At 38.2% G+C, this 26,508-nt stretch overlaps 2 protein-coding genes across 2 annotated transcripts in view; one reads left to right on the top strand and one right to left on the bottom strand.

The window, feature by feature from the left end:
• Positions 1-261: 261 nt before the first annotated feature.
• The window catches only part of SH3BGRL (SH3 domain binding glutamate rich protein like), a 101,984-nt gene continuing 75,737 nt past the window's right edge, over positions 262-26,508 (bottom strand). Inside the window, exons 2-4 of the mRNA XM_007992163.3 lie at positions 15,546-15,731; positions 14,282-14,362; positions 262-1,605 (exon numbers count right to left, since the gene is read on the bottom strand). Coding sequence (XP_007990354.1) covers positions 1,573-1,605; positions 14,282-14,362; positions 15,546-15,731 — 300 coding nt within the window. The 3' untranslated portion in view covers positions 262-1,572. The remainder of the gene's footprint in view (positions 1,606-14,281; positions 14,363-15,545; positions 15,732-26,508) is intronic.
• On the top strand, positions 16,594-17,036 carry LOC119621116 (small ribosomal subunit protein eS28-like). Its single transcript, XM_037989496.2, has one exon. The coding sequence runs from the start codon at positions 16,639-16,641 to the stop codon at positions 16,846-16,848; it is 210 nt and encodes a 69-aa protein (XP_037845424.1). The 5' UTR covers positions 16,594-16,638; the 3' UTR covers positions 16,849-17,036.

The following is a 26,508-nucleotide window of genomic DNA, read 5'->3' on the forward strand; positions in this document are numbered from 1 at the left end:
TTTTTTTGCGTTTTCTGGAGTGTATTACAAAGCACCCTGTTTTCTCTAGAGTTCTTTATACCATATTTTTGTAAACCCAATGAAATTGTTCATTTGATCCCACGTGTATTGTGAGAGTCCTAAAAAAATATAGAAAATGAAAAACTGGAATTGAATTCAAATGGTTTTCTTTCTATTATTTTCTTTTTGCATTCCCAACCCTCTAAAAAAAGATATTACTCATCTAAAATTACTATTATATCAACTCCAAGAACACATAAGTTATGTTTCTAAAAGTACTGAGTTTATTTTAAAGCATAGCATCAAGTTTGAATCTCATGAAACAAAGCCATCTCTTTATTATGTGTTGATTTTGGCAAAAAGTACAGACCAGCATACAACAGATATATATGATAACGTAGTTTAAAGTAAGAGGTGTTTGCTTTTGGTAATAAAGTAGTATGAAACTTACTATATAAATCTGTGCAGTTATTTAGGCCATATTTCTTGTCTTTTTAGAAGTCTTCAGACTTAATATTTTAAAAGTTGCCCTTTTTATTTGATACTTCTACTTTTTGCTGGAATAGAGGCACAGAAAATATTCTCACTGCTGAGACTAATACACTCATACAATACATGGCTAAACTGAAATTACAAGGTAAGATATCTTAGGAATAGTAGCATTTACGATTGTGAGTTGTTTTAAACGGGCAGCACTACTAAGATTTGTTTTAGCAAAAACTCAAGGGAAACCAATCTTGGAAAATGATCGCCAACCTGTTTTATAAGAGTTATTTAAAAGTCTAATCTCTTTGCTAGAGAATGCCGTTTTAAGCTTACTTGGCATCCCACTTTCATGATATACATATGCATATTTCACTGAGGGAAGGAACTTGGATATATCATTCCATCATAGCTGTGTAGTTAAACAAGGAAATTGTCCACTGAATGAATCTATTGCTTTTGTGTGTGTAGAAAGATATCTATTCTGATCACTGAAATGTGCAATGAAAGGCTACATTTAGAAGCTCGGAAAATCTGTGGTTCAATACATAGAAGTTTCATCTACAAAAGAATGGGAATGTTATAATTACCATAGGAAAATTACAATGTTTAACATATCATAAACATTACCTGCAAGTACTTTTTAATCACAATAATATAGCATCAAAAAGGTACATATTCTTGTTCACCAAAATTAGTGAGGCAACTTAGGAATGAAAGATAGGTTATTTCTTTTTCCTTTTTAATGTAGAGATGCAGATACACTTAAGTTGCCATAATAATGGCAAAAAAGGAGGGAAGGGTGTTTCTTTGTAAAATCAATAGTGTACACAGGATGCCTTGGCAGGTAGCAACACTATTTCTATGACATCTACTTACTAATATAATTTTGTGTTAATATCCCATTCTCCTCACCATAATGTTCAAATTTTAATTTCATATTCATTTTGAATGTTTGGATGTGAAAACACCAACTAATCTATCATTTCAACATTAAGCCTATTTCTTTTGAAGCAAAGCTGATTCTGCTATTTTAAAAAAGCAATGGAGACTCATTTTTCAGGATGTTTAAAGCACAGTGCTTAAGGTTCATGCTTGCTGCTTTGCTTGCACTTCTGCTTCCTGAAATGAAAAACAAACAAAAAAAGATAAGTTTAAACATCACAAAGCAAACATGCATGTGTATTTTAGTTAGACTACATTAGTTCCAACTACTAAGAATATACAAAAGCCCCCAGAAGAGATTTCTTAAAAAGTTCTTAGTAGAAAAACTATGTAATACAAACAGATTTCTAGAAACAGATATACTAAAAGACTACCTAATCATTCTTAATGATTTGGAATACTTCCATGAAAGCAAGTGATATACAGTTATAATTGATATTTTACTTAAAATAGTCAGCTAGTTTCCTTTTTGTGTGATTTTTCATGAAAATTGAGTATATAAAAACATGGTCACTTAAGTTTAAAATTAGTTGAGTTTTGGTTAATTAAGGTTTAAATTACTTAGAAAATGTGCTATCCATTAAAATATTGTAGTTTTCATGTTTTATGATAGTATACACACCAAAAACTCAGGTTGTCTTCCTCCTCTGGATAGTGAGGTACTCACCTCTAGCACAGGAACTCTGACCTACATGTGTGCTCTGGTGCTCAACATAATACTTGACATAAAATAAACTTCAAGGAAAGTTTGTTGAACTAAAGATGAGTGGCAAGACTGACTCCGGAAAAGGAAACATCAGACTTAAGTTGTCAAAATCAAGTGTGCTAGACAACATCATTCTAAACACCTGTCACTAAATCAATACTTGACAGTCTCAGGAGGACTTATACTGTACCAATGAGTCCCAGTATTACATCGAAAAGAAGGGAGAAAAGCTAAAAGAGACACTAGATTTTTACCCCCCAAAAAAGGCAAAAGGAAAGAAGAAAATATGAAACGACACCAAAATTCATTCTTCATATCCTTAAAAAAAATAATGAAATATACTACTGACTCATTGATATGGTTTGGTTCTGTGTCCCCACCGAAATCCCATGGTTTGGCTCTGTGTCCCCACCGAAATCCCATGTCAAATTGCAATTGCCAGTGTTGGAGGAGCAGCCTGCTGGGAGGATATTTGATCATGAGGGTGGTTTCTAATGGTTCAGCACGATCTTCCTACTACTGCTTGTCTAAAGTGTGTAGCATCTCTCCCTCTCTCTCCTGCCACCATGTGAGGACGTGCTTCCTTCCCCTTCACTCTTTGCCATGATTGTAAGTTTACTGAGGCTTCCCGAGCCATGGCTCCTGTACAGTCTTTCTTCCTTCCTTCCTTCCTTCCTTCCTCCCTCCCTCCCTCCCTCCCTTCTTTCCCTCCCTCCCTCCTTTCTTTCTTTCTTTCTTTTTCTTTTTCTTTCTTTGTCTTTTTCTCTTTCTTTGTCTTTTTTTTTTCCTCTTTCTCTTTCTTTGTTTCTTTCTTTCTCTTCTTTAGTTTTTCAAAATACCAACGTTTTCTTTCATTTTGTATTGTTTTCTTCATTTCCATTTGTAACTAGTATTTTGGATTAATACTAGTTACACATATAGGGAAAGAAGTTCATTTCCCTAAAGTGACACACTCTCAATCTTTCCTATAATTTGTCATAAATTCTGCAGCTCTAAGTTATCATTTTTAATGGGAGAAATCACTAGCATAGAAATCCAAAACAAAATTCATTTTAAAATTCTTTATAATTTGTCTTTAGAATACATCAAAGTTATAGTAAATTATTTACCTTTCTAATCATATTTTAATATCAAATATGTGGATTTATCTGAACTCTTTATTAGTGCCTAAAAGGAAATTGTCAGTATATATAGTATGAGTCATCTAAATCAAACAGAGAGCTTTAGGAGCAAGCATATGATGTTCTCTTCTCCGTATTCCCAATGTAAACATCATTCCATAAAGGGACTGGTTTTAAATCAGATAATCCTGGGCTAAAATTTCAGTTTTACTACTAAATCATTATATATCATCAGACAAATTACTTAAATTATCCTCTCTAAAGTGCCTCTAATTACATCTATCCTAAAGAGATGGTGGAAAGATAAAATGAGATGTACCTGAGGTGCCTATCTCAGTGCTTGGCCCATTATAAGCATCCATCCTTCTTTTCTGCTTTTCCCCTCTCTTTATTATTATTATTATTATTATTATTATTATTATTATTATTTTGCCTAGCAGCTAAAATCAATACCACAGCTAAGTTTATGAACATGCAGTCTCTCTTGGAGATGTAGTAAAAATAGGATGAATTCAGTATAAATAGGATTGCTTCAAATCTCACACCAGAGACAGACTCCATAGCTCCTCCCTGGAGCAATTTAATTCAACTAAAGCTAACAAGGACATTTCTCGGACCCATACCCTTTATTCTTTCAACATAAGTGAACATGCCTTTGCCAACAGAGTCGTTTTCCTTTCTGCACAAGCATCACCAAATATTTGTTTTGTAGTAAAAATATCAGTGATCTTATTTTATATCTCAAAACCATCATCTCCACTTTAAAGTAAGAAATGCCAGTACTAAGAAACGTTTCATATTGACAGAATTGAGTAAATCATAGTAAACAAATACATACCTTGTTTTAAACAATCAAATGTAAAAAAGAATACAACAATTATTGGTCTTACACAGAAGGATTCTTTGCTTTATGGAAATATTTGATACAGAGTACTTTTCAATATTAAGTTCTCCAATGCATTGGTTTTCAATCATTTTTTAAATGTAAAGAGTATGTTTGATAATTATTTAAAAGTAGAGAATAGGAGACAATGCATATTAACTACCTTTCAGTCTCTTTTTTTGTCCTATCTATACATTTTAAATGTAATTAGAATATTAACCATACTTAAAAAATAATTCTGTAGCTCATTTACATATATGTTTTAACAAACTTTCATTTTCTTCATGACAGCCCAAGTTCATTCATTATATAAACGACTTTTGTTGACACTATCGTTGGATACTTAACTAGTCTCTAAAGTTCAGAATTAGACACAGTATAATACTTTGATTCATGTTTTATCCATAAAGTTCATTCAATGCATGAATTAATTTGTTTGAACCTCTTGTTAAATATGTTAAGTATTTAACTTGTTTTCAAAGTTTTAAGATTATAATTAACACTTTGATTCACGTTTTCATCCATGAAGCTTTTTCCACATATAGAATTATTTCACTTGACTATAATACCCAATGTGAAGCCACTGGGTGAAGGAGTACCAATATTTTTGAGATTTTTGATACGTATTTGCCATTTTGGTTTTCAAAAAGGAGTACCAATTTATGCCAACACTAGTAACGTATTATAGCAACTGTTTAAATCCACCCTTCTCAGCACTATTATCATTTTGTTTTATTTTTGCTGATTTTACAGCTAAAAATTTTATCTCATTTTATCATATAACTTTCATTATCAATTCACTTTTTCAATGTGGGTTAACTAGTTGTCTTTCTTATTTAGTATACTTTCTGTTCATCTGGTTCTTTGTTGAAGGCTTATTGTCCTGTTAAAGGGAAAAACTCTAGAAATTGAGCTTAGGTATAAAAAATAATCATTCTGACATGAAATGGATCACTTCTAGTCTTGGAAAAACCTATTAAATACCAAAATTAAAAATCTCCCTATCACCAATACACCCTTCATGTTCACTGTCAATACCACACCTATTCTTGTTAACCCAATCTATCAGCTCCCTCTTGCTCATCCTTCATAACATTCACTATTCTTTTACTCTATTACTATCCCCAGGCTTAAGAAATGATGGAAGAAACATGATAGCCAAGATGTCTAGCTTCCTATGGGCTCATCAATTCTAACTACTGCTGGGCTCTGCTTAGCTGTTTTTTATTATTACTATTATATATGATCTTAGCCTATTCCCTAGACAATTTTCAACTAAATCCATTCAATTCTCTTCAGGGATCTAATGTTTCAAATTTCCCCTCACTCCTTGCAGATAAATTTTCCTGCTGCCTTGTATTTTCAAATGTGACCTTTCCTAACCTTCCTACACATTAAAATTTCTCTTTACTTTTATCCTTTTCTCCTAATTCCATCCATTCTAAGAACATCACATGCTCTTTCCAAGGCTAACTTCTTCACTGGATTACTGACTTTTCTATTTCCTCCATGACCTTTGTTTCATTTCCCAATCACCAAGGTTAGAGATCCCATGGCTAACTTTAATCCTGCTCAGTTCTTTACAGGCACAAGCAACTCATTAATTCCTAAATCCTGTAACATGTTTTTTTGTTTTGTTTTGTTTTGTTTTTTGGTGGGGGGTGGCTCCTAAATCCACCTTTTCCTTTCCAAAACTGCTGTCCCACTTCAGGCCCTCTCAATCACTTTTCTGAACTCTTAGGGTATCCTCTAATGGGTCAGTGTATTTCTAACTCTTAATTTCTCCAATATTTTACAATCCTTACAGCTGCCAAATTTATTTTCTTAAGACATACATTAAATCACATCTTGTTTTTTAACTTTTATTTTAGGTTCTGGGGTATATGTGCAGATTTGTTATAAAAATGGACAAAAGCTGGAAGTATTCTCCTTGAAAACTGGAATAAGACAAGGATGTCTTTTCTTACCACTCTTATTCAACACAGAATTGAAAGTCCTGGCTATAGCAATCAGGCAAAAGAAGTAAATCACATCTTAAAACACAGAGATGGTTATATAGTTATCTCTCCCCATTTCCCATCATGGTTTTTGGACACCTAGAGGATAAAGCTGAAACTACCTAACATAGCAATCCTAATCTCACCCCAACATACATAGCCAATCTCGCCTCCTAATACAGCCTCCTCTATTTAATATGTCTTATTCTGGAGCCATGCTGTACTACATTCTGCTCTGTGAACACGCCATCATGTGCAGCGACATCCCAATGGAATGGTTTCTGTAGCTGTTTCTGTGAAAGATGCCTTAGTGTTCCGTCAATATTTTGGAATCCCCAACAGCTTAAATACTACTCCCTCCATGAAATCATCCCCAGCCTCTGAGTAGGAATGTATTATTATTTCCTCTGGTCTCCTACAGCACGTTATTCACACAAATCTTATAAAATTTACCAAAAAGTGCCTTTAATTATATTATTTGCAGTCTTATTTGTTTTGTAATTATTGTATACATGTCCTTCACTAGGTAATTAGCACTTTGAATGTAGGAACTAGGCAGTATTCTCTGTACTTGCCTTACTATTAATATTCAGTTAATGCTTGACACTCAACAAATACTTTTTGAATGAAGAAATTAATGAATTAATTCTAATTTTATTGAAAAAGGAGTCATCAGCTGCAGAAAATAGACTATCTGTTCTTTCATACTTCCTCTAATCTTCACTGAACTCAGTGACAACTTGGGTCTTACTAACTTATTTTTTTTCCATAAGTTATTGGAGTACAGGTGGTATTTGGTTACATGAGTAAGTTATTTAGGGGTGATTTGTCAGATTTTGGTGCACCAATCACCCAAGCAGTATACACTGCACCATATTTGTAGTCTTTTATGCCTCACCCCCTCCTACACTTCTCCCCAAGTCCCCAAAGTCCACTGTATCATTCTTATGTCTTTGCATCCTCATAGCTTAGCTTCGCATATCAGTGAGAACATACAATGTTTGGTTTTCTATTCCTGAGTTACTTCACTTAGAATAATCGTCTCCAATTTCATCCAGGTCACTGCAAATGCTGTTAATTCATTCCTTTTTATGGCTGCACAATATTCCATCCCACGCGCACACACACACACACACACACACACACACATATATATACCATAGTTTCTTTATCCACTTGCTGATTGATGGGCATTTGGGTTGGTTCCATGATTTTGCCATTGTACATTGTGCTGCTATAAACATGTGTTTGCCCGTGTCTTCTTCAAATAATGACTTATTTTCCTCTGGGTAGATACCCAGTAGTGGGACTGCTGGATCAAATGGTAGTTCTGCTGTTAGTTCTTCAAGGAATCTCCACACTGTTTTCCACAGTGGCTTTCCCTGTTCACCACATCCATGCCAACGTCTGTTTTTTAATTTTTTTATTATGGTCATTCTTGCAGGAGTAAGGTGGTATCACATTGTGGTTTTGATTTGGATTTCCCTGATCATTAGTGATGTTGAGCATTTTTTCATGTGATTGTTGGTCATTGTATATCTTCTTTTGAGAATTGTCTATTCATGTCCTTGGCCCATTGTTTTGATGGGATTGTTTGATTTTTTCTTACTGCTTTATGTTCCTTGTAGATTCTGGACATTAGTCTTTTGTCAGATGTATAGAATGTGAAGATTTTTTCCCATCCTGTGGGTTGTCTGTTTATTCTGCTGACTGTTCCTTCTGTCATACAAAAGTTCTTTAGTTTAATTAGGTGCCAGCTATTTATCTTTGTTTTTATTGCACTTGCTTTTGGGATCTTGGTCATGAAATCCTTGCCTAAGCCAATGTCTAGAACGGTTTTTCCGATGTTATCTTCTATATATAATTTTTATAGTGTCAGGTCTTAAGTTTAAGTCTTTAATCCATCATGCGTTGACTTTTGTGTAAGGTGAGAGATGAGGATCCAGTTTAATTCTCCTACATGTGACCAGTCAATTATCCCAGCACCATTTGTTGAAAAGGGTGTCCTTTCCCCACTTTATGATTTTGTTTACTTTGTTCAAGATCAGTTGGCTATAAGTATCTGAGTTTATTTCTGGGTTCTCTCTTCTGTTCCATGGGTCTATGTGCCTATTTTTATACCAGTATCACACTGTTTTGGTGACTATGGCCTTATAGTTTGAAATCACGTAGTGTGATGCCTCCAGATTTTTTTTTCTTAGTCTTGCTTTGGCTATGTGGGCTCCTTTTTGATTTCATATGAATTTTAGGATTTTTTTTTCTGTGAAGAATGATAGTGATATTTTAATGGGAATTGCATTGAATTTGTAGATTACTTTTGGCAGTTTGGTCATTTTCACAATATTGATTGTATCCATCCATTAGCATGGGATGTGTTTCCATTTTTGTGTTATCTATGATTTCTTTTTGCAGTGTTTTGTAGTTTTCCTTGTAGAGGTCTTTCTACTCCTTGGTTAGGTATATTCCTAAGTGGTTTTTTTTTTTTTTTTTTTTCCAGCTATCATAAAAGGGGTTGAGTTCTTGATTTGATTCTCCACTTGGTCACTGTTGTTGATTTGTGTACATTAATCTTGTATCTGGAAATTTTGCTTAATTCTTTTATCAATTCTAAGAGCTTTCTAGAGGAGTCCTTAGGGTTTTCAAGATAAATGATGATATCACCAGGAAACAGTGACCAACTGACTTCCTCTTTACCAATTTGGATGCCCTTTATTTCTTTCTCTTGTCTGATTGCAATGACTAAGACTTCCAGTACTATGTTGAAGAGAAGTGGTGAGAGTGGGCATCCGCGTCTTGCTCCAGTTCCCGGTGGGAATGCTTTCAACTTTTCCCCATTCTGTATTATGTTGGCTGTGGGTTTGTCATAGGTGGCTTTTATTACATTAAGGTATGTCCCTTGTATGCCGATTTTGCTGAGAGTTTTAATCATAAAGTGATGCTGGATTTTGTTGAATGCTTTTTCTGCATCTATTGAGCTGATTATGTAATTTTTTATTTTAATTCTGTTTATGTGGTGCATCATGTTTATTGACTTGTGTATGTTAAACCATTTGTGCATCCCTGGTATGAAACCCATTTGATCATGGTGGATTATCTTTTTGATATTTTGTTGGATTCGGTTAACTAGTATTTTCTTAAGGATTTTAGCATTTGTGTTCATCAAGGATATTGGTCTGTAATTTTCTTTTTTGGTTGTGTCCTTTCCTAGTTTTGTTATTAGGGTGATGCTGGCTTCATAGAATGAGTTAGGGAGGGTTCCTTCTTTCGTTATCTTGTGGAATAGAGCCCAAAATATCGGTATTAATTCTTTGAAAGTCTAGTAGAATTTTGCTGTGAATCCATCTAATCCTGGACTTTTTTGTTAGTAATTTTTAAATTACCATTTCAATCTTGATGCCTGTTATTGGTCTTTTAAATGTATCTGATTCTTTCTGATTTAAGCTAGGAAAGTGGTATTTCTCCAGGAATTTATCCATCTCTTCTAGGTTTTCTAGTTTATGTGCATAGAGGTGTTCATAGTAGCCTTGAATGATCTTTTGTATTTCAGTGGTGCCAGTTGTAATATTTCCTGTTTCATTTCTTAGTGAAGTTATTTGAATTTTCTTTATTCTTTTCTTGGTTAATCTTGCTAATGGTCTATCAATTTTATTTATCTTTTCAAAGAACCAGTTTTTTGTTTCATTTATCTTTTGTATTATTTTTGTTTCAATTTAATTTAGTTCTGTTCTGATCTTGGTTATTTCTTTCTTCTGCTGGGTTTGGGTTTGGTTTGTTCATGTTTTTCTAGTTCTTTGAAGTGTGACCTTAGATTGTTTGGGCTCTTTCAGACTTTTTGACATAGGCATTTAGGGCTATAAACTTTCCTCTTAGCACCGCCTTTGCTGTATCCCAGAGATTTTGATAGGTTGCATCATTATTGTCATTCAGTTCGAAGAATTTTTAAATTTCCATCTTGATTTCGTTTTTGACCCAATGCTCATTCAGGAGCAGGTTATTTAATTTCCATCTATTTGCATGATTTTGAAGGTTCCTTTTGGAGTTGATTTCCAGTTTTATTCCACTGTGGTCTCAGAAAGTGCTTGATATAATATCAATTTTCTTAAATTTATTGAGGCTAATTTTATGGCCTATCATATGGTCTATGTTGGAGAAAGTTCCATGTGCTATTGAATAGAATGTGTATTCTGCAGTTGCATAAAATGTTCTGTATATATCTGTTAAGTCCATTTGTTCCAAGGTGTAGTTTAAATCCATTGTTTCTTTGTTGACTTTCTGTGTTGATGACCTGTCTAGTGCTCTCAGTGGGATACTGAATTCCCCCACTATTATTGTGTTGCTGTCTATCTCATTTCTTAAGTCTATTAGTAATTGTTTTATAAATTTGAGAGCTCCAGTGTTAGGTGCATATATGTTTAAGATTGTGATATTTTCCTGTTGGACAACGTCTTTTACCATTATATAATGTCCCTCTTTGTCTCTTTTAACCACTGTTGCTTTAAGTTTGTTTTGTCTGATATAAGAATAGTTGCACCTGCTCTCATTTGGTGTCCATTTGCATGAAATGCCTTTTTCCATCCCTTTACTTTATGTGCATCCTTATGTGTTAGATGAGTCTCCCGAAGGCAGTAGATTGTTGGTGAGTTCTTATCCATTCTGCAGTTCTGTATCTTTCAAGTGAAGCATTTAGGCCATTCACATTCAATGTTAACATCGAAATGTGAGGTACCATCGTATTCATTGTGCTCTTTGTTGCCTGTGTACTCTGGGTTTTTTCATTTTTTTTTCTTTTGCTTTCAAACTTGCATTTTTGTTTTATAGGTCCTGTGTGATTTATGCCTTAAAGACGGGTCTGTTTTGATGCGTTTCCAGGATTCCTTTCAAGATTTAGAGCTCCTATAGTGGTGGCTTGGTAATGGCAAATTCTCTCAGCATTTGTTTGTCTAAAAAGAGTTGAATCTTTCCTTCATATATGATGCTTAGTTTCACTGGATACAAAATTGTTGACTGAAAATCATTTTGTTTAAGGAGGCTGAAGATAGGGCCCTAATCCCTTCTAGCTTGTAGAGTTTCTGCTGAGAAATCTGCAGTTAATCTGATACGTTTTCCTTTATAGGTTACCTAGTATTTCTGTCTCACAGTTCTTAAGATTCTTTCCTTTGTCTTAACCTTAGATAACCTGATGACAATGTGCCTAGGGCGAAGATCTTTTTGCAATGGATTTCCCAGGTGTTCTTTGCGGTTCTTGTATTTGGATGTATATGTCTCTAGCTAGGCCAGGGAAGTTTTCCTTGATTATTCCCCCAAATATGATTCCAAGATTTTAGGATTCTCTTCTTCCTCAGGAATTCCAATTATTCTTAGGTTTGGTCGTTTAACATAATCTCAGACTTCTTGGAGGCTTTGTTCATATTTTCTTATTCTCTTTCCTTTGTCTTTGTTGGATTGGGTTAATTCAAAGACCTTGTCTTAGAGCTCTGAATTTCTTCTACTTGTTCAATTCTATTGCTGAGACTTCCCAACGAATTTCGTGTTTCTAGAAGTGTGTCCAAAGTTTCCTGAATTTTTGATTGTTTTTTTCCTTAAACTGTCTATTTCATTGAATATTTCTCCCTTTACTTCTTGTATCATTTTTTTGGATTTCCCTGCATTGGGCTTTGCCTTTCTCTGTTCCCCCCTTGATTAGCTTAATAACTAACCCCCTGAATTGTTTTTCAGGTAAATCAGGGATTTCTTCTTGGTTTGGATCACTGCTGGTGAACTAGTGTGATTTTTTTGCAGATGTTGAAGGGCATTGCTTTGTTATATTATCAGAGTTGGTTTTCTGGTTCCTTCTCACTTGGGTAGACTCTGTCAGAGGGAAGGTCTAAGGCTGAAGGCTGTTGTTCAGATTATTTCGTCCCATGGGGTGTTCCCTTGATGTAGTACTCTCCCCCTTTTCCTATGAATGTGGCTTCCTGTGAGCCACACTGCAGTGATTGTTGTCTCTCTTCTGGGTCTAGACACCCAGCGAGTCTACCCAGCTCCGGGCTGGTACTGGGGGTTGCCTGCACAGAGTCTTGTGATATGAACCATCTATGGGTCTCTCAGTCATGCATACCAGCGCCTGGTCTGGTGGAGGTGGAGGCGGGTGCAATGGACTCCATGAGGGTCCTTAGTTTTGGTGGTTTAATGCTCTATTTTTATGCTGGTTGGCCAGGAGGTAGTGCTTTCCAGAAACCATTAGCTGTAGTATTGTGGAGAGGGACCAGCAGTGGGCAGGGCCCAAGAACTCCCAAGATTATATGCCCTTTGTCTTCCACTACCAGGGTGGAAAGGGAAGGACCATCAGGTGGGGGCAGGGCTGGGCATGTCTGAGCTCAGACTCTCCTCGGGTGGGTCTTGCTGTGGCTGCTGTGAGGGGTGGGGATGAGATTCCCAGGTCACTGGAGTTCTATACCTAGGAGGATTATGGCTTCCTCTGCTGAATCATGCAGATTGTCAGGGAAGTCCTGGAAAGTCAGCAGTCACAGGCCTCATCCAGCTACCAGGCAAACCGAAGGGCTGGTCTCACACCCACCAAGCTCCCCTCCAACAGCCCTGAGTCTGTTTCCAGGTGGAGGGCAAGAGGGGCTTAAAAATTTCCCCAAGGCTATCCACCTCTCAGCTGTGGGAAAAAAAAGGGCTTTAGTTCTTCCCTTGCCTGTGAAGTCTGCAAGTGGGATTTGCACCCTCCCCCCAGTTCTGGCCAGGAGGCTTCTTGTCCCGTTCAAATTGTTACAAAATTTGGCTAGAGAATTTCTTCTTTCTGTGGAGTTTTAACGCCTGCTCCTCTGGCCACACTCCCGATGGATCCCTGTGGTGCCAGGCAGAAATGGGCTGCTTGGGGACCCAGCGAGATCCCAGGGCATTCCTATTGCTTCCTCTACCGCTGTATTTTGCTGGACTCTCTAACTTGACTCAGCTCCAGGTAAAGTTGGAAACTTCTCCCGCGAACAGACCTTCAGTTTCTCTAGTGAGGGTATGTGTTCGGGAGAGGAGGGTCTCCCTTTTGCTCTTCCTCAGTTGGGGCACTCACTGTATTTGGGGTGTCTCCTGAGACCTACAGGAGCAGACCGCTTCCTTGAGAGGGTCTGTGGGTCCTCTCAGGATTACTGGTTTGTTCTTGCAGTCTATCTGGGGCTGAAATTCACAATGCAAGCCTCCAGATGCTGCTCTGTCTGGATTGCAGATGCTGCAATCTAGTTCTCTTACTATCTTATTTAAAGAAAAGTGTCTTCAATCACTTTTCTTATGGCTCAAATTACACAAAGCCTAAAATATAACATTTTATCCATGAGAAAAGAAAGTTCGGCAAGAAAACCATTTCACAATGATATAAACATAGTACTAGTAAATTTTTGTCTAGTGAAAACAGACAGTAACACAGATTTTTAAGATAGGAGAGGGAATTGGAGTTCAAAGAATCTGTCTAACATACAATTAGTTGCTAAGAGCAAAACATAAAATGACACAGCAACATAAAATGATTGAGGCAGTTTGTATGAAGAACTACTATAAAAGGCAAAGGTATGTTTAAAGTTGATAGTTTGGGGATATCTCATTAGATAGACAATTTTATTGTTGCTTCCTTTATTTGGTCTGTCCTGAAAATGCTGCTACTTAAAAAAATTAATTTGTGTTGGCAGGAAAAAAGCCTCAAATTTGGCGAGCAAGTTAGTGACCAGTTTTGCAATGCAGATGCTCTTAATTAACTTGAATGGATGACTCTATCATTTGCTCTCACACAAAGACAATAAATGCTGCCAAGGAGATTACCATGAACTAAGATGCTTACTGTCGTCGTAGAACCACGCAGGACGGCTGGAATAATGAAGGCTTTAAAATTGCTAAGCACTTATTTGTGAGTAGGTCAATGAGAAATTTGCTCCCGTGGTCAGCTTGACGGGGAAATCACTCTACCTACCTGCTAAACACATAGTTTATGCATTTGGTTATGCACATCTTTCTGCCCTAATAGGAATTAAGTGGATGCAGAGAAGGCACTTTTTGCTGTAAAGGACTGTCTCTGACTTAATTTGAATACTTAACAAAAGTGAAAATCTTACTAACTAAAAAAGCTCAGCAGCAATAACATGATCTATAAAGCAGGAAAAAAAGGGTATCATACCTTTGAACCAGGTGGGGCTGTCAAGCCTAAGAAGGCATACACTGCGTTATTTTCTCTGGCTTCAAAGAAGGCATCATAGTCCTTGATGAAAAGAAGGTAAGATGAATTAGCAATATGCAACCAATAAAAGAAAAAAAGGAGATTTATTCGACCGAGTGCAGTGGTTCACGCCTGTAATCCCAGCACTTTGGGAGGCTGAGGCAGGCGGATCACCTGAGGTCGGGAGTTTGAGACCAGCCTGACCAACATGGAGAAATCCTGTCTCTACTAAAAATACCAAAATTAGCCTGGTGTGGTGGCACACGCCTGTAATCCCAGCTACTCAGGAGGCTGAGGCAGGAGAATCGCTTGAACCTGGGAGGAGGAGGTTGCAGTGAGCCAAGATCACGCCACTGCACTCCAGCCTGGGCAACAAGAGCGAAACTCAGTCTCAAAAAAAAAAAAAAAAAAAAAAAAAAAAGAGAGAGAGAGATTTATTCAGAATGACCTGACTAGTCGACAGAATCATCTGCTTCCTTAGGGACAGGCAGACTACCTTCCATAATACTAGAATTCTGGAAGGAGTAAGGAGTAATAAAGAGGCAAGGCTTCCGGATCTTATTTAATATAGGTTGAAAAGTAGGTATTCTATCGCACAAAAACTGCAGAACGGTTTATTCCACATCACATCAAATTTAAGTCTGCCTGCAGCTTCCTCCACTATGCAAAACAGCCACCTATTTCCCAGTAAGAAGATGCTTATTTCTGGTCAGACACTGTTGTTTCCATTCACCATATTTCTATTCCATTATTCATTTAGGTTGAGATTTTCTCAGAGCCCACAGTAGACTAGATATTAGCTAGATATGCCAAGGCCAGAAGAACAGTTAATCTTTGCTGTGTTTTGAGAAAGGCAATGAGATGTCCATGATGTATGACCAGAAGAGCAACCCAATAGTAAGAGGTTTCAACCTGGGGAATGCAAGATAATCTTCACATGACTAAATTTGGTTGGGATACCTACTGTCATCTTGTAAGCCACAAAACATTCTCAAAAAGTAACAAATAAACTTGCCTAAATTTGACTGTGATGCATAATCAATAGCAAACATATTTAGAAAATGTAGCCATTGTCTACATCCAGCCTTTGAGTGGATGCAAAGGACAAACGACTGTAAGCAAGCGACATGACTATATATATGCAGGTTTGGAGGCAGAGGTGAAAATAATGGATAGATTTGGGACAATCTATTTCAATAAACAAGAATTTACATTGTTTTCTTACCCCGCGATACTGGCTTTCATTGAAAATCTGAGGTGGCAGGGGATACCCTGTGGCTGGTCGACTATTTTCAGGTACATTTTCTCTCATCCACTTCCGATTCTCTTCATTGGCTGCAATATCTTTTTCCTCAAATCCTATTTTGTTGGCTTCTAGGAAACCAAGTACATCTTGCTGTTTCTTCTTAATCTAGGACCCAAAGAACAAGAAACCGTATTTTCCAATATTCGACAAAAGTTAAATGTTTGTGAGCTGGCAGAAATGAATTCAGACAGAACAAAGATTATGGTTTCACAGAAGTTATATGATTTTCCCTCTTTATTACTGTATTGTTAATAATGCCTCACAAGTGTATTGAAGAGCTTTTGGTCCACAGGTCCTTTTATCAAGGACTTTCTCTTTTTTTTTTTTCCATTGAAAATTCTATTTAATGATGTACATGCAAAACTAACTGATGCATATCAATACCTAAAAATGCAGTTAACCCCAAACTGTGTGTAGTGAAAAGTTATGTTTTCTGATACTCTACAAGCCTCTCTTAGTTTCAGCCTTTCTAGAAAGTTTTTCCAAATGACACAAGTCTGCTTCCCATCTTAACAAGAATAGTATACGCAATAGAAATGAATCTTTCCTTGACAAACTGCACAAGCTTCAAGCGTCATTCAAGCCTCAATTTTCATTGTTCAAAACAGAAACTGAACAAGAAGATATCAGTCAATCCTACAAACTATAAAGTTTGCAATATATCTGTACCATTCATTAGCCCTTATCATGAGCTGCTAAGGTATCTTTTATGTGTATCATGTATTAGGTTAGTGAAAAAGTAATTGCAGTTTTGGTCATTACCTTCAATGGCAATTACCTTTGCACGAACCTAATATATTCATCTAGATAACCAGGTAGAGATGACACATGTATTCTGTCTCCTCATCACAGCTAGGAGAGAGCTTTGAAAACAGTAAAATTAATACTATTCAGTTAAGTTTCTCTTCTGATATGCATTTCTTTGAGAACCTGAATTCACACATCAATGGTAATTAACCCATATTTAAAACCATAACTTAGCTCTCCGCCAGACCGCTGCCGCGCCGCCATCATGGACACCAGTCGTGTGCAGCCTATCAAGCTCGCCAGGGTCACTAAGGTCCTGGGCAGGACCGGCTCTCAGGGACAGTGCACGCAGGTGCGCGTGGAATTCATGGACGACACGAGCCGCTCCATCATCCGCAATGTAAAAGGCCCCGTGCGCGAGGGCGACGTGCTCACCCTGTTGGAGTCAGAGCGAGAAGCCCGGAGGTTGGGCTGAGCTTGCCTGCTCGCTGGGTCTTGGATGTTGGGTTCGACCACTTGGCCGATGGGATTGGTGTGTCACAATGTGCTCCTTTATTTTTTGCCCGCCACGCGGAATTGAGATGCTCCTTTAAATAAAGCGTTTGTGTTTCAAGTTAAAAAAAAATAAAAATAAAAAATAAAAATAAAAATAAAAAAATAAAACCATAACTTAACATTTCTGAGCTACAGGATCGTAATCAATAAGCAAGTTTCTTCATGGAATCACACTAAAAAGACACATGGAGTGTTGCCATCAAAAAATAAAATAAAATAAAATCTGCCCTGCCAATGAGAATAAAAATGCACAATAAGAAACTCACATACAGTCAAGTTCCTCTCTGGATGTACACACCTCCATCTACTCCCACATACATGCATATATGCATAAAGGTTGTGTCTTTGTCTTTCTCAGTTGCTTGTGATTGTGATTCAATAGTTTTCTCTATCATCACATAACCTCAGGAAAATAATTCTCAATTTTTCCCAACAGAAACTGAAAGTTTTTTTTGTTTTTTTGTTTTTTTGAGACGGAGTCTCGCTCTGTCGCCCAGGCTGGAGTGCAGTGGCCGGATCTCAGCTCACTGCAAGCTTCACCTCCTGGGTTCATGCCATTCTCCTGCCTCAGCCTCCCGAGCAGCTGGGACTACAGGCGCCGGCCACCTTGCCCGGCTAGTTTTTTGTATTTTTTAGTAGAGACGGGGTTTCACCGTATTAGCCAGGATGGTCTTGATCTCCTGACCTCGTGATCCGCCCGTCTTGGCTTCCCAAAGTGCTGGGATTACAGCCTTGAGCCACCGCGCCCAGCCAGAAACTGAAAGTTTTAAATGCTATTTTGATCAGAATACTGAATGTCCCTCTTTAAAGATCAGTTAGAATCTAGCAAAACTTGTTACACGGTAATTTTTCTACTGGGAATTCTGTTTTTTAATTGGCTTATAAAATCAAACTTTCATTCCTAAATATAACATATGCCCTCTTTTGAACTGAGAAAAATCAATGTAAAACTCAATAAATACAAGTGTCTAGTGGACTAATGCACTTGATGAAAGGTTCCATTAAATCAATGATTTTGGCCTCTGAAATACAGTAGGTGGGTTCAGTCAATGTCAAGTGTGTCAAATAATTTGTCGATCATTAGCATATTTACAAATTTGAGTAGATATAAAGATGTCCCATTAAGATTGTACTTTGAAGGCTGGGCACGGTGGCTCACATCTGTAATCCCAGCATTTTTGGGAAGCTGAAGCAGGAGGATTGCTTGAGCCCAGGAATTCGAGACTGGCCTGGGCAACATGTGAAAACCCTATACTTTAAGGGAACTTGCATTCCAACAGTTTTTTTTTTTTTTTTTTGAATGAGTGAAGAGACATGCTAAGAATTTTACATACATGAACCTGGCAGAATGTCATCAGTCACATTTGCATGAGCAGAGGACCTTTAAGAAAATTATTTTTTGAGGCTTTTCCTACCTTATTGAATGCTTACTTTGTTGAGAACGTGACTCCCTGTGCTAAGTTAAAATGGTCGCCAGGCCTGGTATCACTAGGCATGATAGTGTACTTTCACTGAAGTAATTACTCTCCAGCCATCAGTTGGAGAGTAACGACCAAGTATTTCGCCCATGCCCTGAGACTGCCTGATGACAAGTACACAAACCTACTAGTGTGTTCCACGTCTCCATAAAGTTGAACAGAATAGGCCGTAATCACACTTTGCTAATAGGTTCTGCCATGTCAAACATGAACTTTTGTTCAGCTTTCAATCTTCACGGAAAGTTAAAAAAACATTTCCTAACTTGACCAAATTTTCATGTCCAAAATTTCACATATGAAGTTTATTTCCAAGAAGGAATCTATTCCTTTAATTTTTTTTTTTTTCCAAAATAGGGTCTTGCTCTGTCACCCAGACTGGAGTGCAGTCGCGTGATCTTGCCTCACTGCAGCTTCAAACTTCTGCGCTCAAGTGGAGATTTCTAATATACAAATAATTATGGCTTTTTTTTTTTTTTTTTTTGAGACGGAGTTTAGCTCTGTCACCCAGGCTGGAGTGCAGTGGCGTGATCTTGGCTCACTGCAACCTCTGCCTCCTGGGTTCAAACGATTCTTCTGCCTCAGCCTCCTGAGTAGCTGGGATTACAGGCGCATACCATCACACCCGGCTAATTTTTGTACTTTAGTAGAGATGGGGTTTCTCCATGTTGGTCAGGCTGGTCCCATGATCCGTCCAACTCGGCCTCCCAAAGTGCTGGGATTACAGGCGTGAGCCACTGCACCCGGCCAATTATTGCCTTTCTTATACACCTATAGGCACATGTTCACTCTAACACACCCTCATAAGGGAGTATCTGGTGATGGTAATTTCCTAATTTCCCTAATAAGACTTAAAATAAAGGGATACAGTGAACACATGAGACTGCAAACCATATATTGCCAGAACCAAGAGGAATAGGTGTCATAAGCGTTCATTTAGAAATAAAATTTAAATTTCTTCCAGGATAAAAATGACTTTGGAGTTAAAAGGCTATTGATACCCTTTTCAGCAAATAAATGCATTTGCAAGTGGACAATGCACTGTCCAGGAATTTAAATAAATATTTTTCAAATAGTAAACCATAACCCTCACCTCTACCCAAAGAATTCCAAGACATTTCTGCCCGCATGTTACATTTTTGAGATTCAGGATATTCTTCTCTCCAAAGACACAGAGCAGCAGGTAATTAAACAATTGTTTCCTGGAGTAAACAGTTGTCTTCCCACAAGCCTTAGCAGGCTCCCTTTCTGTCATGCTAAGGGTCAAGTTTCTTTCAAAGACAGGGGAGTGACAACGTTTTTGCTTTAGAAGATGCCAGTGTGAATGTTGCAAATACCAAAGAATGATCAAAACTTCACTAATCATGCTTCCAATGGGAAAATACCCTTTTTATAAAAGAAAGTGTCAACTTTTCCAAAAAAGAAAAAAAAACACCCGTTTAATCAAAGTGGGAATTTTGCCTTTTTTTATGATCAAACTCTTATCACACTTTCTCTACTAACAGTTAATTAACATTGATAGAAGTTCTTGACTACGATGTGCTAAAATATAAAATGATTGTCAGAAGTTATTCAACAATATTTCTTGAGTGTCTCTTAAATGACTCTCAATGAACTTTGTTAGACTCTCTAAACTAGCTAAAGATAAATAGCCGTGATCCCTTCCTAACATTACAATCTACTGGGAGAGATTAGAAATATATGTATTTAAAAGTTCAATTACAATAGGTTATTTAAATAAGAAGCTAAGATAGCAATACAAGGTGGTTAGGTGAGAGGAGCCAAGAGAAAGGCAACACCAATGAGAGAAGAGAGAACAAGCATTTATTGCTATTAGCAATGCCACTTAGACTAAGCTTAATAAGGATAGCACAAATGTTAGATTTTTAATCCTTCTATACTGCATACAATCTATAGTTCTGGTGAAAGGGTGACGTGCTTAATAAAATTTAATATAACTGGCCAAGGGTAAAAACTGAGCTCACAAAGTTGACAGCATATTGAACTAGAACAATGAAGATACAGTATTACAAAATAAACTTGGAAACTTTCTAAATGGATACTCACAATTTCTCCTACTAAATTATTACATATAATTGAACTCTATAAATAAATCATGGTTTGTATGTGTATTTATTCGTTTTTTTTCAAACAGGTTAAAATTTTTGACTCAGTCAACATCCTCAAAGAGAAATTCAGATACGGAGTCTCTCTTCATTTGGCTCCATTTACTTCAAATGCTACCCCAGGAAGGGACACTCTTCATTTTAGAAAAGTAATGAGCCTGGGCCTGGCCTGGTGGCTCACGCCTGTAATACCAGCCCTTTGAGAGGCCAAGGCGGGCAGATAACAAGGTCAGGACTTTGGAGACCATTCTGACTAACATGGTGAAACCCCGTCTCTACTAAAAACACAAAAAATTAGCCGGGCGTGGTGGCAGGCGCCTGTAGGCCCAGCTACTCAGGCAGCTGAGGCAGGAGAAAGGCATGAACCCTGGAGGCGGAGCTTGCAGTGAGCAGAGATTGCGCCACTGCACTGCAGCCTGGGCGGCAGAGCAAGACTCCATCTCAAAAAAAAAAAAAAAAAAAAAAGAAAGAAAGAAAAGTAATGAGCCTGTCTCTGTCTAGTCTGTGTCAAATGATTTAAAAGTGGAGTGGACGAGGAGTGAACAAATAGCATTTAAAGCTGCCAATTCAGTCTTTTACTAAATTACTTACAAAATACCTAAAAGGAACATCAAATCTGAAACCCCAGTTAGTCATTTTGGCAATAAACGAGTGCAGTATTGTCACTGTGTAGTCTTTCAGTAACCAAACAGATCTGTGTACATTTTTAAATGAATACTCCCATGTCTTCTTAAACCATTGGCTTCCTTTTTTTTTTTTTTTTTTTTTTTTTTGAGACGGAGTCTCACTCTGTCGCCCAGGCTGGAGTGCAGTGGCACGCTCTCAGATCACTGCAAGCTCTGCCTCCCGGGTTCACACCATTCTCTCACCTCAGCCTCCTGAGTAGCTGGGACTACAGGCCTCCGCCACCATGCCCGGTTAATTTTGTTTTTGTATTTTTAGTAGAGACAGGGTTTCACCATGTTAGCCAAGATGGTCTCAATCTCCTGAACTCGTGATCTGCCCACTTTGGCCTCCCAAAGTGCTGGGATTACAGGCATGAGACACCATGTCCGGCCACCATTGGCTTCTTCTTGCTCAATTTCAGGGTATAACCACAGCAAGAGACATTTTTTTTTTCAGCTTGTCTGTTTGTAATATTTTCAAAAGTGGTTTGATTACAATCTGACACGTGAAACCTGTAATTCATATCTCTTTACCAACAAGAAACAAGTCTTGGTTAAAATGTCTAATAAGAATTTTCTTATTCTCTCACTTCCACCCCTGGCTCCCTACAGTTCTCATGACAGATGTTCGAAGACATTAAAGCATAATCTAAGATTTCCTATTTTATTCCTGCTAAAAGAAAAAGATCACTTCCAAGATGGCCATATAGGAACAGTTCCGGTCTACAACTCCCAGTGAGATCGATGCTGAGGACAGGTGATTTCTGCATTGCCAATGGAGGTGCCTGATTCATCTCACGGGGCTGGTTGGACAGTGGGTGCAGCCCACGGAGGGCAAGCCAAAGCAGGGCGGGGTTTTGTCTCACCGGGGAAGTGCAGGGGATCGTAGGATTTCTCTTTCCTAGCCAAGGAAAGCCGTGAGTGACTGTACCTGGAGGAGCAGTACACTCCTGCCCAAATACTGCACTTTTCCCAATGTCTTAGCAACTGGCAGACCAGGAGATCCCCTCCCGTGCCTGGCTTGGCGGGTCCCACGCCCATAGAGCCTTGCTCGCTGCTAGTGCAGCAGTCTGAGATTGACCTGAGACATGGGAGCTTGGTAGGGGGAGGGACGTCCGCCGTTGTTGAGGATTGAGTAGGCAGTTCCATGCACACAGTGTAAACAAAGTGGCAGGGAAGCTTGAACTGGGCAGAGTCCAACCCAGCTCAGCAAGGCCTACTGCCTCTCTAGGCTCCACCTATGGGGGCAGGGCATATCTGAACAAAAGGCAGCTGACACCTTCTCTGGACTTAAAGTTCACTGCCCACATGGATGAAGCTGGAATCCATCATTCTCAGCAAACTATCACAAGATCAGAAAACCAAACAATGCATTTTCTCACTCGTAAGTGGGAGTTGAACAATGAGAACACATGGACATAGGGAGGAGATCATCACACACTGGAGCCTATGGCAGGTGCAGGACTAGGGGAGGGATAACATTAGGAGAAATACCTAACATAGGTGACAGGTTGATGGGTGCAGCAAATCACCGTGGCACGTGTATACCTAACTGTGTCAACACCGCACGTTCTGCATATGTAATCCAGAACTTAAAGTATAAAAAAAAAAAAAAGAAAGAAAAAAGAAAAAGAAAAAAAAAGCTCTACTCTGACTGTTTTATTTTTTAGTTGCACTTCTACCATTCTAAAGTCATTCCTGCAGTACCTTTTCTAAAAACATGTTAAGGTCTAAATAATTTCAAAAATAGAGCTTAGAGTGAAAAGTAAGTAGATCCTTAAAGGATGTTTCTCAAAAACTGCTATGTCTTCAGGTGTTATCATTAAATATATATATATATACACAGTCATTCCCAGTTTCTGGGTTAAAAGTGTTTTTCTTCTTGACTATGAAATCAGTTCCGAAAAACTTCATCTATCCATTTCTTTTTTATCTGGAATTCCTATCTGTCTATACTTTTTCCTGGAGTCAGAAAGAATACTATTTAGTCAGTTTCCCATTTCTTCAGAGATGGCTTCATGAGGCTGTGAAATAAGGAGCACTGATAGTAACATCCTACACTAAAGGCAATTCTACTCTCGGAGCCTGAAAACCTACCATCACTGATTCCCTACTTTGGTCTTCACAGAAAGGGCAGACAGTGAGCATATTTGAAGTAGAGGGAGGGACTACCTAGAGTGAATCAGGTAATGAAGACAGTGAAGTTTCTTTGTCTCAGAACTTTGCCTAGAGTTGCCCCTATATATATTCTAACAGAGGGTCACATAATAAAGGAATAGGAAAAACCTCCCCAGATAATCCCAAAAGGAAATTTCCATGCCTTACTGTATGCTAGCAGCGAGATATGCACAGGATAAAATCGTTTACAGACAGAAGACTAACATTTGTTGAGTGCTTGTTAAGTGTTTTCTGAATATCAAACCCTTTTTGGGCTGGCTATCCATTTCACGGCCAAGGAAACAGAGGCTCAGAGATGTTAAGAAGCCTGCTCAGTAAGACAGAGCTATTAATGGTCTTTAAATCAAATTACATGTCTAAATTTAGCTGACTACAAAGCCTTGTTTTTGTTTTGTTTTGTTTTGCTGTTTTGTTTTTCATTACTTACAGTACACTACTTCCATGGGGGGATATACTAGATATACTCCAAATTCAGCTGGAGACTGACATATGAGCGAGTTCCTTCTAAAGTATGTAACTAAGTAAAACACCGAAGGTTGAGACATCTTATATTCTGTCCTAAATATCCCTTATGAGTGAACACCAATTCCTAGTTATTATAATCTCCTTTCTCTTGACCAGCCTAAACTGACTTCAACAAAGTCCTAACCCCCTATTATGTGGGCTTGCATGAACACAAGCAGCATGCACACAGGAGAACCGAGTAGAACACCACAAGGCCTCTGGTTTCCGGACCACACCGAGAACAATGCAGCACATGCCTCCATTTGTCAAGAGTTCAGTTACCTAACAGTTTTGAGTGAGCAAAGTTAGTGTGGAAGATATAATTTCTGTACTTCAAATTTACAAAAAAAAAAAAAAAGTGCAAAAGCATCAGACCCCTTCTGTTCTTTTTATTTTTCTTATTAAACACTGCACCCATCACTTTGAAAAAAAGAAAAAAGAAAAAACTGCCCAAGGAACTTTTTAAAGAGCAAAATGATCTAATTACAATGTATTCCTTTTGAAAGCAGAAACAAGCTTTGACTGAGTCAGTAACAATAAAGGGACTAAAGTTCCTTCTGACTCTGGAAAACAGCATGGACAGAGAAAAGTTCCAGACAAGAAAGGTCTGGATACATGAGATTATTCAGAAGTGATATTTCATTTAGTTAAGGAAAAGCCTTTTTAATCCAGAAAGTGGGCATGGCTGTACTTTCACCTCTTGCAGGTGAACATCGTCCCCACATAGTCTTATCAAATGTACATGCCAAGACAGTTGTTAGCTGATTAATATATGACAGTCATAAATTTGGCCAAAGGCTGAAATTCTAATAATTGAGACACATACAGTTATCCAACTGCTACTGAGGTTCCCTGTGGCCGGTTCCAACCCCTACCCTCTCTGACTGTGTAACTTTCTTTTTTTTTTTTTTTTTTGAGACGGAGTCTGGCTCTGTCGCCCAGGCTGGAGTGCAGTGGCCGGATCTCAGCTCACTGCAAGCTCCGCCTCCCGGGTTCCCGCCATTCTCCTGCCTCAGCCTCCGAGTAGCTGGGGCTACAGGCGCCGCCACCACGCCCGGCTAGTTTTTTGTATTTTTAGTAGAGACGGGTTTTCACCGTGTTAGCCAGGATGGTCTAGATCTCCTGACCTCGTGATCCGCCCGTCTCAGCCTCCCAAAGTGCTGGAATTACAGGCTTGAGCCACCGCGCCCGGCTGACTGTTTAACTTTCAACTCCCTGCATAATGAGGCCCTGCTTCATCTGCCTCTGTAAACGTATGCAGCCCCCTGTCTCCCAGATCAGATCAGGCTGCCTTTATTCTCCTCCGAACATGTCATGCCCAACACTCCAGTGCTTTTTCTCACTTTGTTCCCTTCATCTGCAAGTCTCCCCTCTCTCCACTGAGTATCCACTGAGAATCACGGAGTAGATTCTTCCAGATCTACTCCGTGAAGTCCTCTGTGGCTGCTCCATCAGACCTCCTGCAGTTTTTACCACCCAGTTTGGAGCTTAATCAAAGAGTACCAATGTTTGCCAATCATTTCGTGTCAAAGTCACATCTCTTCCGTTAGTTGATAAACTATCTGGAAGTAGGGACTATGCCTTTTGCTGTTATCTCCCCATATAGTGCTCACCACAGGGCTGGACACAAAGTAGATACTAATACTGATTGATCTCACAATTTTATTTCAAATTCAGCACCACCAAAATGTTTTCAGATTTTAATTATAATAAACTTTAATTTTGGAATGCAATTTACATTTACAGAAAAGTTACAACTCTAATAAAAAGTCTCCATATATCACTAACCCAGTTTCTGCTGTTGTTAACATCTTACCTCATAGTGGCACATTTATCACAACTAAGAAGCCAACATTGGTATGATACTACTAACTGAACTCCAGCCTATTTGGATTTCATCAGTTTTTCTAATAATGTTCTTTTTCTGTTCCTTTCCAGGCTGTGTCAGTACACTTATTTGCCATGTCTCCTTAGTCTCCTCTGGGCTGTAAGAGTTTCTCAGACTTTTCTTATTTCCTGTGACCTTGACAGTTTTGAGGGGCCCTGGTTAAGTATTTCGTAGAATGTCCCTGAGGTCAAGTTTGTCTTATATTTTTCCAGTAATTATACTGGGGTTATGGATATTTGGGACAAATACCACAAAGAAGAAATGCCTTTCTCATCACATCATGTCATAGGGCATATTATAGCAATTGACTTATTGATGGTGATATTAACCTTGATTAACTGGTTATAGTAGTGTCTGCCAGAGTGCTGCACTGTTTATCCCTTTTCCTCACTGTATATTTAGAACAAAGTCAATAAATCCAGCCCACACTCAAGTAGTGAAGGTGCTTTTATAAAAGCTCCTACTGCATCATGGGAGTCTGACCATACTTTCTAGAGTGTCTGGGAAGTTTGAGAAAAGTAAGGTGGCTGTAATCAGCAACCCATGACCGTTTATTAAAAAGTAATAAACATCAGTCTTTGGGGTTGACTGGGCAGGATTTTTCATGGTTCGATTCTTCTTTGGAAATACTTATTCAAAATAAATTTCCTGGATTAAACATCTCATGTACCAAATTAAATTGATGGGTTCTCCAAAATTGATTGGAGAAAACTCCATTAATTAGTGGGGTTTACTTATGCTTTT

Source organism: Chlorocebus sabaeus, chromosome X, assembly GCF_047675955.1.
Source record: "Chlorocebus sabaeus isolate Y175 chromosome X, mChlSab1.0.hap1, whole genome shotgun sequence".
In the NCBI taxonomy this organism is placed as follows: domain Eukaryota; kingdom Metazoa; phylum Chordata; class Mammalia; order Primates; family Cercopithecidae; genus Chlorocebus; species Chlorocebus sabaeus.